The sequence below is a fragment of the Ranitomeya variabilis genome, chromosome 1 (genome assembly GCF_051348905.1).
Source record: "Ranitomeya variabilis isolate aRanVar5 chromosome 1, aRanVar5.hap1, whole genome shotgun sequence".
Lineage (NCBI taxonomy): Eukaryota > Metazoa > Chordata > Amphibia > Anura > Dendrobatidae > Ranitomeya > Ranitomeya variabilis.
Window position 1 is genome coordinate 380,082,845 of NC_135232.1, and position 12,995 is coordinate 380,095,839.

General features: G+C 35.2%; 1 protein-coding gene across 1 annotated transcript in view; it reads right to left on the minus strand.

Annotated features, from left to right (window-relative positions):
• Positions 1-12,580, minus strand: part of RORB (RAR related orphan receptor B) — a 354,554-nt gene extending 341,974 nt beyond the window's left edge. Inside the window, exon 1 of the mRNA XM_077249034.1 lies at positions 12,116-12,580. Coding sequence (XP_077105149.1) covers positions 12,116-12,122 — 7 coding nt within the window. The 5' untranslated portion in view covers positions 12,123-12,580. The remainder of the gene's footprint in view (positions 1-12,115) is intronic.
• Between the last annotated feature and the right edge of the window lie 415 nt (positions 12,581-12,995).

The following is a 12,995-nucleotide window of genomic DNA, read 5'->3' on the forward strand; positions in this document are numbered from 1 at the left end:
TGGGTCTACTGTATTACATGTGTTATTATTTTTGCTTAATTGACTACTTGAATATCTGTTCTAAAACAGAAAAAGAATATATTACTACAAAATGAACTAGTTCCTATTGAACGGAGAATGCATCTTATATTCTATTATTCTAAACTGGTCTATATAACTATCACAAGACTAATAACATTTGACTATTTAATTTCTTGGTTTTACTCACTTATATAGCACCATTAATTCCACAGCCCTTTATAGACGACATCATCGCTGTCCCCAATGGGGCTCATAATCTACATTCCCTATCGTTATGTCTTTGGAGTGTGGGAGGAAACCGGAGAACCCATAGGAAACCCACGCAAACACTGGCAGAACATACAAACTCCTTGCAGATGTTGTCCTTGGTGGGATTTGAACCCAGGACCCCAGTGCTGCAAGGCAGCTGCACTTGCAACAAAACTGGCCATAAATTCAGCATAAAGGTTTTAATACTTTTTCATGTTTGTTTGTGGTCAGAAAGAAAGAAAATATATTTTTTTAATCCACCAAGGCAAAGGAAATTCATTCCATATTCTTAGGACAGTCGTCTCAATGGATATCACATATCAATATTGTAGTACCTGATTTGTCATTGTTTTGAATATTTGCCAATGTGAAGAAAATAATTAAGTCAGTGCTTTATATTTGGGAATATGGAGCCTTTAAGATGGTTATGTCATGATTGCTTGCGAAATAAAAAAAAGTTTCTGTGGGGTATGTACCTTGTAGAACCCACAATTCAATGCCCTTTTAGTTTATATTAATTTTTAAGAATTTGTAAATACAACTGATACCAAATTGATCGTTGGCTTTCAAATACTTTGGGTTCGCGAGTCTGTAAGGGTTTCCAGGTTGAGCACATTATTTGTGCAAATGATTTACAAACTACCCAAATACAGCCCCAAAAAGTCTATATATAACTATTTATGGAGTGCCATGGGATGCTTAGTTTTAGCTTGTAGAGGAAGCAAGTAATTAATAGTATGATGGCATTTGGCTTAAAGTTTATGCATGACACTTCCACATCAGAGATCCACTTAAATAAATTGTAAATAAACTGAGAGATAATAGATAAATTAATTAATAAATAGGTTACATGGTGATATCATTTCTTTTCTTTCTTGGTAGAATTTTGTCACTGCATTTTGTACTGATGTTACATGCAAAAATAGATATTGCGTGAATTGCTGCTTTTCCTAGAAGTCAGGCATTTTGGAGGCCTAAAGCAATTTTTTTTCATACAGTAGAAATTAAATATGCCACACAAAGATGATGCCCATGTAACATTGCCATATATGAACTACTAGGGAGAATTATCTTTTCAGATTTTGCAAAAAGGTTCAATATATTTAGAAGTTAGGATAGGTACAGCGAGAGCTTATTCTGTAGACCAAGAATTTGATAGATATTATTTATTTATTTATTTTACTAACTTATATAGTGCCATTAATTCCACAGCACTTTACAGACATTATCATCACTGTCCCCATTGGGGCTCACAATCTAGATTCCCTATCAGTATGTATCTGGAGTGTGGGAGGAAACCGGAGAACCCGGAGGAAAGACACAAACATGGTGAGAACATACAAACTCCTTGCAGATGTTGTCCTTGGTGGGATTTGAACTCAGGACCCCAGTGCTGCAAGGCTGCCGTGCTATCCACTGAGCCAGAAAAAAAACTTTCTTGTGGAATTGTTTTACTTTACGAGTTTAAGAAAAAAGCTTCATTTTGCATAACAATGTCCGAGCAAACAACATATGTTGATGGAAACATTCTGAATAATCTTCAGAGGGTAAAAATGTAGAAGTCTTCTATAAGGCCAGCATAATATATAGATCTTTATCTGATAGGGATTAGTCCAACCTCTGGCTTCAAGTGTTTCCTCTACAGGTAGACAATGGGATTTCCTAAGGCCTGTAAATGACATGGACCTGTGATATGGAGGAAGTTTTTATAGGCGGCTCCTTTGACGTTTCTGAAAGGTGTCCAGTAAATGAAAGGTTTTATATTATAATCTAAGGCAGAAAAACTGTAATTGCTTCTATGATGCAAAAATCACCTCTCCTATATCAAAACGAAATGTCTCCAAAGTTAAGTAAATTAACCAGGTTTTACAATTAGAGGAAATATCCAAAACTCAAACATGTTGTTTCCTTTAGGACATTGTGGCTCTATAATTGAGCATTAATTTGCTTAAATAAAAAAATTAAACATTTCAGCCATTGCAAAATAGCAAGTAAACGCAGAAGAGAGATTATGAAGAACTGTTCAGTTGGTTTTATCTATTCCTAACGTTTATCTTCTAGTAAACTCATTTCCTTATATTTAATGATGTAAGTTATACTGTTTATACCTAGCATAGTCTAGGAACATTTACATTGAGCTATCGACCTGAACTCATTAACATTATACCATATAAATGTCCAAAAGTCAGCTTTAATAAAGTAATAGGTTTCTAAGTAACTTTACCTCCCATTTCTAAAACACTGTAGACCATCACTTACGGTATATTGGAATCACAACTTTGGTTAGGTATTCCATAAATTATATTTTAATTCTGCCCCAAAAGACATAGGTTAGATTGTTAGCCCCGCTTGGGATAGCGAGTGATGACAATGTTCGTAAAGCGCTGTGGAATATATTAGCACTAAATAAGCAAGCCTACTAAATAATACTAAAGTTTGAAACGGGGAACATCTGTCCTTAAATATGAAAATGATGGACATGCCAAGTTTATATTGGGTTCATGGAGTAACAGCACCAACAAAAGAAGACAAAAAACCTGGAAAACATACATAATTATGAAGGTTATGAGTTCTACAGCCATGCATCTTTGAGAAAGCGCCATCATTAAGTGTCCAGACGACAATCAGTGCAGTAACTAGGTTGCTCATTGGTCCAGACAGTGGATTTTCGAGCCAGTCTGGAAGTGTTCATTTACGGCGTTGATTCTGAAAGAGGCTGTCACACAGTCATGGTCTGATCTTCATGGCCCATGTCTATGTCATTGTCTGGCCATCATGTTGTTCTAAGGAGAACTCAGTGTAACTATTCCATTGTCTGTTATTTACACAACTGTTTTATTTAGCTTCATTTGCCCAGGATGCCGTTATAACACCTGTGGTTTCCCTCAATGTAGACTGAATAGCTAGGGTCATGGGTTGAAAGGGCAGCATATGGGCCACGCAAGGGGCTAGTTAACGCAACCCATTATAATGGTGTACTGGTTAAGCTCATTCCTATTCATCAGATGATTAGTTCAATCAATATTTATTCCTGTGTGCTTCCTTTGTCTTTAGCTACAAAGCAGACATCCTTCAGTTTGAGAGCACAAGCCTTGTCTAGGGTAAATTCACTGCTTTATTTGAAAGAAACAAATTGATTTATTTGGCAGCGAAAGACACTTTCATTTGATGCTCATCAGTTCTGTTTGAAACGTCCAGCCGTAAAAAGAACAAAGACGCCAACTTTTATATAACTCATTTAGTTGTTGTTTTTTTTTTAAGCGATTTCGAATAATAATTGGAACATTTTATTTGTTACTTAAATTTAGGGAATAAATTATTACAATTAAAAAAATACTTATCAATGTGAATTAGAAGTCATCTCAGCTGCCAAAACTTTTTTTAAAATGAAATCTTGGAATATTCATTGTTCATATGTCAAATTTTACCTACTTAACTCCTAACAGGTCCAACTCCATAGGAACCTTACACTCGGGCTTGGGAAACGATAATGCGGAGGGAAACCATGTTATAAATGACTAATGTGTTGCTGTATTAATTATGCAAGTTGCATATAATATTTATATACACTTGCTTATCTGTTCTCACATGATAACAAATGCAACTCAATCCGTGCACGAGACGAAAACATTATCCAGTGGACGTTGGGAAAGGGAACGGTTCAATTTTGTTTAACTATAAGTTGGAGAAGCAAAGGGATTTCACAGAGTGCCAGCAGTGACAGGGTTACATGTGATGGACGATGGACTGAAAACAGGACGCAGCAAATAAACCACTAAGGCTGACAAAGGTGTGCGACTACCTAGATCCAGGTAAATAATGAGCAATTAGCGGGAATGTAAAAATGATTTTGATCATAAAGCAGCTTCTACTTTCATCTAGTTTCGCTTAAAAAAATGAAAAATTCACAAACTAATAGAAGAATATTTTGCCTCATTATTCACATCTCGTTTATGCCTTTTTTTAATAGAAAACCAAACCCACTCAACATATAACTTCGGTTAAAAAATGATATCCAACATATATAATAGTAATATCAAAAAAAGGCCCAAACGCCGTGACCCACAGCAATAACCTAATGCTCCCATTTTTATGAAAGGCCGCTATTCTGATTGTATAGTTTTTGTCTTGTTAAATGTTCCCATCCCTATTACTAGAGAACATCCGCTTGGTTTAGCTAAAGCTGTCAGACAGAGTGCAACGTTGAATACACCACAATGCTGCTCACTGGAGCAGTGTTATGCTGAAATCATTATAAAAATCACACTAATCAGGGTTTGTGTTATTTCTGGATGATATTCTTATGCCTTATATCTTTGCGGCCTGGGATACAATATTACAATATAACAGATACGTTTTGTCAGCGGTATCGCTAAGAAGATATATATCTTGGTTCTGGCTGTTTTCCAAAAGCAGCCTTTAATAGAAATATTAATTGAGTATTGGTTTGTAAGATAGCTTCTGAATGCTAGGCCTCTAAGCACAATTATTTCAGGATAAAAAAGAAAATGTGACTTAATCAAGTTTGTCTTGCTCTTTCTTGTGTTATGTAAACTTCCTTTGAGATTGAATTCTGCCTTTCTACCAAAGTAAAATAATACCGTAATAGGTGCAGAGTCGAAAACAAGACCAGACGTTTATACCGCTTAGCATTATTGTTGGGGTCGTAATAAAGGGGGGTAGACTATTGCTTAAAAACATAAGAATCATTGTAGCCATATCATATAAGCCATATCCTGTCAGCTCCTATTGTGACATGTATAGATGTATAATTCTATATACAGTTAGTTTTGTACAGATAGATAGATAGATAGATAGATAGAAGATAGATATATTACTATAATAGATACATAGCTAGCTAGCTAGCTAGCTAGCTAGATATAGATATATAGATAGATACATGGATAGATAGATAGATAGATAGATAGATAGATAGATAGATAGATAGATAGATATGGGATAGATAGATAGATAGATAGATAGATAGATAGATAGATATGGGATAGATAGATAGATAGATAAATAGATAGTTAGATAGATAACAGATAGATATGGGATAGATAGATATGGGATAGATAGATAGATAGACAGATAGATAAATAGATATTAGATAAATAGACAGATAATAGATAGATATGGAATATATATATATGGGATAGGTAGATAGATAGATAAATAGATAGATAGATATTAGATAGATAGATAATAGATAGATATGGAATAGACAGATAGACGATAGATAGATAGATAGATAGATAGATAGATAGATAGATAGATAGATATGGGATAGATAGATAGATAGATACATAGATACATAGATACATAGATAGATTGATAATAGATAGATATGTGAAAGATAGAAAATAGATAGATATGGGATAGATATATAGAGATAGATAATAGATAGATAGCTAGATAGATAGATATGGGATAGATAGATAGATAGATAGATATGAGATAGATAGATAGATAGATAGATAGAGACATACAGATAGATAGATAGATAGATAGACAGATAGATATGGGATAGATAGTTAGATAGATAACAGATAGATATGGGATAGATAGATAGATAGATAGATAGATAGATAGATAGATAGATAGCTATGGAATAGATAGATATGGGATAGATAAATAGATAAATAGATAGCTATGGGATAGATAGATAGATAGATAGATAGATAGATAGATAGATAGATAGATAGATAGATATGGGATAGATAGATCGACAGATAGATAAATAGATATTAGATAAATAGACAGATAATAGATAGATATGGAATAGATATATATATGGGATAGATAGATAGATAGATAGAGAGATAGATAAATAGATAGATATGGAATAGATAAATAGATAGATATGGGATAGATAGATAGATAGATAGATAGATAGATATTAGATAGATATTAGATAGATAGATAATAGATAGATATGGAATAGACAGATAGATAGACGATAGATAGATATGGGTAGATAGATAGATAGATAGATAGATAGATAGATACATATATATTAGATAGATTGATAATAGATAGATATGTGAAAGATAGAAAATAGATAGATATGGGATAGATATATAGAGATAGATAATAGATAGATAGCTAGATAGATAGATAGATATGGGATAGATAGATAGATAGATCTATAGATAGATAGATAGCTAGATAGATAGATAGATAGATATGAGATAGATAGATAGATAGATAGATAGATAGATAGATAGATAGATCGACAGATAGATATGGGATAGATAGATAGATAGTAGATAGATAGATATGGGGTAGATAGATAGATAGATAGATAGATAGATAGATAGATAGATAGATAGATAGATGTATAGATATAATAGATATGTGATAGATAGAAAATAGGTAGATGTGGGATAGATATATAGAGATAGATAATGGATAGATAGATAGATAGATATGGGATAGATAGATGATAGATAGATATGAAATAGATAGATAGATAGATAGATAGATAGATAGATAGATAGATAGATAGATAAATTATAGATAATAGATAGATATGGAATAGATAGATATTAGACAGATAGATAGATAGATATGGGATAGATAGATAGATAGATAGATAGATAGATAGATAGATAGATAGATAGATCTATAGATAGATATATATGAGATAGATAGAAAGGGGATAGATGGATCTATAGATAGAGAGATAGACAGATAGATTGATAGATAGATATGGGATAGATATAGAATAGATAGATATATAGATAATAGATAGATAGATAGATAGATAGATAGATAGATAGATGATAGATAGATAGATAAATAGATAGATAATAGATAGATATTAGATAGATAGATAGATAGATCTATAGATCTATAGATAGATAGATAGATAGATAGATAGATAGATAGATAGATATGAGATAGATAGAAAGGGGATAGATGGATCTATAGATGGAGAGATAGATAGACAGACAGATTGATAGATAGATATGGGATAGATAGATTAATAGATAGATATGGAATAGATATATATATAGATAATAGATAGATAGATAGATAGATAGATAGATAGATAGATAGATAGATAGATAGATAGATGATAGATAGATAGATAGATAGATAGATAGATAAGACAGATAGCAGCACAAACTTGAGCAGATTTTGGGTGCAATACTTCCTGAACAATGCTGTTGTCCAACGCAAAATATGAATGGAAAAAAATCAGGCAGCACTCCAGTTCAAGGAAAAATTGTGGACTTTAATCCAGCACCAAGTGGTGCAACGTTTCGACCTCACATCACGGTCTTTGTCTTTGTGCTTGACAAAGACCATGATGTGAAGTCGAAACGTTGCACCACTTGGTGCTGGAATAAAGTCCACAATTTTTCCTTGAACTGGAGTGCTGCCTGATTTTTTTCCATTTAGATAGATATATAGCTAATAGATATATTTGGGATAGATAGATGTATAGAGATGGGTAATAGATAGATAGAAAAGGGATAGATAGATAGATAGATAGATAGATAGATAGATAGATAGATAGATAGATAGATAGTAGATATAGATAGATAGATAGATAGATAGATAGATAGATAGATAGATAGATAGATAGATAGATATGGGATAGATAGATAGATAGATAGATAGATAGATAGATAGATAGATATGGGATAGATAGATAGATAGATAGACAGATAGATAGATAGATAGTAGATAGATATGGGATATAGATAGGATAGATAGATAGATAGATAGATAGATAGATAGATAGATAGATAGATAAATAGATAGATAGATAGATAGATATGGGATAGATAGATAGATAGATAGATAGATAGATAGATAGATAGATAGATAGATAGAAAGATAGATAGATAGATAGATAGATAGATAGATAGATAGATAGATGTTATTTTATAGGTCGGCTGCCAACTAGGGCCAACATGAGACATATCCATAAGCTTCCACTCAAATGACCTGAACACCCAAACACTAATTTGTGTACATCTCAATGTAGCAGACACTTGGGCATCAGTTCAGATACCGTATACATTTATAATGGAAATAACTGATTGGATGAATGGAGAAAGTCTTAAGGTACCGTCACACAGTGCCATTTTCATCGCTACGACGGCACGATTCGTGACGTTGCAGCGTCGTATGATTATCGCTCCAGCGTCGTAGACTGCGGTCACACGTTGCAATACACGGCGCTGGAGCGATAATTTCATGACGTATTTGCGATGTAGAAGCCGTTGGTTACTGTGCGCACATCGTATACAACCTGTGTCACACGATGCAATCATGCCGCCACAGCGGGACACTAGACGACGAAAGAAAGTTTCAAACGATCTGCTACGATGTACGAATCTCAGCGGGGATCCGGATCGCAGTAGCGTGTCAGACACAACGATATCGTAACGATATCGCTAGAACGTCATGAATCGTGCCGTCGTAGCGATGAAAATGGCACTGTGTGACGGTACCCTTACACGTCCATCTTACGTAATAGAATTATCTTGGTGTTCCAATGTATCTTCTATTGCTTTCCAGATAAACAGATGTAACATGGCTATGTACCATTGTGTACTTGAGTTAACATGGTGCACTGAGTTCACCTGTAGTCCTATGTAAAACTAGAGAAAAACTAAGCACTACTACACTACATCATGTTCATCAACAGAAAAAAAATCACTCTTGATTCTGATAAAAAAAAAAATAAAAAAAAATGATACTACTAGACTAATAAAATCCCAGACATTATATAATGAACACAATTGAAAAGAACTTTGATGACAGTCTACCCATCTCATTCTGTGTTTATAAAGATCTATAAATGTAGTATTTGGGTATTTTGTTGCTAACTTGCTATATATTTGGCATAGAAACTCAAAAATTAGTATTTAAAGAGATAATAATGGGATGAAGAGAATTTCTATTGGCCAAGTCTTAAAGTGTCCTTCAAAATAAACGGAATACTTTACTTCCCTTTAGAACTGATAGTTTCCGTATTTCCCAAGGCGTATGATTACAGCGATTATAAGCCTATTAGACGGATGACATGCAATATTAGAAGCTACCTTTATTTATATCTGTGAATGGAGTGTGAACCAGCATCTAGTTTTCAACACCATGGACCTCAGGTTGACCAGTGATCAGAACTGGTTGCCCCCAGAAGTGTAAATGAGTTACATTATCTCTCCATGTCTACCTATTACCATGCCACACATCTCTCTCACCATTCCCATTCAGGGGAGTTCAGACATGATCACTTGGCTTTGATGCCAAAGAAACTGTCATGATTGATGTTGGGCAAAATGCAATACAAGGAACAATAACAAGCGGTATCACATTTTGCCTTCTACAGTATTTGTAACTCCACTGGCTATGAAAAAAATCCTTGATGTTGGCCCTAGATCAAAATGTGGATGAATGTGAGCTCAAAGCTTTTGATACAATCCACTTGATTGCACACAGCAAAAAGAGAGATTTGTGTGAGGATGGGAAGGTGCATCAGAGAAGAACAATTGTCGCAAACAATCTGGCCACTACCTTGATATGACAGTAAGCCACGCTGGACAATATTTGGATAACATCACTAAATTACCCTTGCCTGATTATATATATATATATATATACATATATATATATATATATATATATATATATATATATATATATATATATATATATATATATATATATATATGTGTCAGATTTCTATATGGACTGATCTGCAGATAGACCCTGCACAGAGAGAGGAACAAGTTCTGTCCCTTTCGGCACTTCTTAAAGAGTCTCCTGCCTATGAATCTGCCTCCGCTTCTTATATCTCACAAGATCTTTTATCTTGTCCAGCACTTTGACAACCAATTTACTTGCAATCCTATTGATCAAGAACCAAACTTATACTCCACTGGCAACATATTGTGCAACTCTGCAATTAAAGTGTGCAGTGACCACTGGAAACATCCCCCTATTTTCCTCTCCTTTCCTTGGCAAGTCATTTTTTTTCCTTAGCCAAGCAATAAAAATACAATTATCACTAAATCCAAATATCCTTTTTATTACTATAATTGCTTCAAAATCCCTTCAACTAAGCAACCTCACACTAATTTGTATGCATTATTCCAGAGATAAGTGCCAGATCAGCATCTTTAGCTGCTATTGTGATTGTGCTGGTAGGAAATAAATAAGTGTGGGACCCAGATTTTTAATTAGGAGCTAACAACTTTTCTGTAGTATAAACAGTCACCTGATAATAGTAAAGTACATTAATACTAATGGCCAGTGATTTCAGTGCTTAATGAAATCAGGATACAGACAGTGTATAGGACAGGCAATTATTATCTTTGGGGACCAATTTTTGATGGTTTACGACACAATGATTTTCATATGAAATTAATTGGCGCATCTATGATTCTAAAGCGATCAGATACAACCAACCAAAATCTATCAATCAATGGTAAAACTTATCCAATTTTTTGAAGTTGCGTAATTTTGTCATTACGAAATTATGAGACGTTCTTGACAAGGTAAAGAGCCGTTATTTAGGACTCTACGCCTCCTGGTTAAGAGAAGAATGTGGGAATATTGAACTGTTACATAGCGATAAAAAATATGAGATTGTTGCTTTTAATAAAAGTCGCTATGTGTATCCAGAGAGACATATACCTTATTTGCTGCCCTATAGCCTTGTGCTAGGTTACCGCCATTATGTAGTGTGTGCTTGTATAAGAAACTAGGTTATGATATCGGTAACGATTCACGTAATGATATTATGTAATGAACACCTGTCATAAAAATTAGTACATAACACAAGACAAAAGTGTAGAGAAATCACTCTTATAATCATATGTATGGGTATTACCATCTAGCCACAAAGTACTTTTGTTAATTCAACGCGTAGTCTTCGAAGAACATACCCAAAGCATCTTCCATTCTGTAATAGATGTACAGAAACTATGGGCTACTTATAAAGTGCAATAATTGCCATCAGCAAAATAAGTAGTCTGGGTTTAGTACTCCAGCTTTTTATTAATTGTAACAAGTCTGTGTGCGCATCTCCAGACCCCCCATCCTTCCACACACAAACACCGCTCCAGTGGACATGTCTCCGCTTGGAGAGATCATGCTGCCAGTGACCTGGAAGAACTGCCTGATTCAATTGGGATGCACAGACATAGAGAGATCCAACCTACAGAGTACTCATAGAATGCAATAGATGAGTGTAGAACAGCAAGAAAGCTATTGTGCCAGGGGAGACTCTCTTTAAAAACACTTACTAGCCACTCAGTGCATGAACTTAAGGGACTATCCCTTCCAGGTAAGTGATTGGATACAACCTGCAGATTTCAAGTGCTACCATAAACAGCGTCCTTCTTTTTAGTGGCCATACACAGTGCAATTTTGGGGAAGAATTGGAAAAAATATTGACCACATTGATCAAATATTGTACACTTTGTGCATTTCACTTAATTTCTTTTTTACTATATTGGCCAACCAATACTGAGTAAGATACCTAATCTATGTTGTGAAATCTTTCCAAAGTCTCAGACATAATCGGTCAATAAGCAATATAGAAATGTAGACAATATCTGATTAATTAATTAAAATACTAATTAATGATGAGTTAGTACTGATTCTTTTTGGAGGGTTCATCACATCTTTAGAAACAATTGCACTGCACATGGGAAGCATTGAGGTCGCTAGACATAGTAATCATCCAACTACACAAAGTAATTCGAAAAATGCAATGCATGGAGACCGGGCACCGACCAACAGTGACGGGAAGAGAACCATGAACTATTGGGATGAACTCAAGTGTTGGCACCCTGTAAGTGCCCTCCAAGTGCCCCCTTACCTCGCATGGTGGCAGTGAGGCGACAGACTTCTCTCTCAGCGCAATCATGAATATCCGAGGCTAGAGAGTTAGCAGACAAATCTCCTCGTAGAGACGGAGAGCAGCAGATCTAGTGAGCCAAGCATCCCTTCCTTCGTCCGTCGCTCTGCACGGCTTTCTTCCCCTTGCTCTTCTGTGACACCGCTCCAGATTTCTTTCTGATCACTTGCACGGATGAGGAGGGGGGCTGGATTATGCAATGGGAAGCAAGTGAGCTGCCATACACAACAAGCTAACCAAAGGCAGAGAAAAGGAAGAGAAGAAGCAGGGAAGAATGAGAGGCTGTGTGCAGGGAAGAGCATGTGGCTTTTCACATGACATCTGTATCTGTTAACTGTAGGTGCAACAACCACTAAGAAAGTTGAAGGGACATGACCATAGCAGGCTCATAATGCAAATCCTGTTTGCTGTGGACCAGTGGTCCGCCCCTCTACACAGGCTGGGGGCCGCCCGCCCTTACAGACTGTAGAGTCTCAGTTTGTTCCTTCGCCTAACAGAAAATATGTTAACTCCGCTGCTGTAACAGATACATGAATGCAGTTATTTCATGTGGAAACATTCAAAACATCCTGTTGTCTGCTCATATAACTATCCACATACCTCCCACCTGACTTCTTATGACTGACAGCTCTTTTTTTACGTCATAATACCCCAGTATTGCTTTCTCTGCAAATTGTCATTGTGTCGGCTGGAGTTCATATGACTATACAGATACATTCCTTTCAAGATTTGCAGAATATTTCACAAAACGCATATTTTACGTGGTTTAGTCCTTTGTCGGATTGTTTAAGTAGCATGTCACTGAGCCTGAGCAGAAATTGCAAATCAAGTATAAATGAGT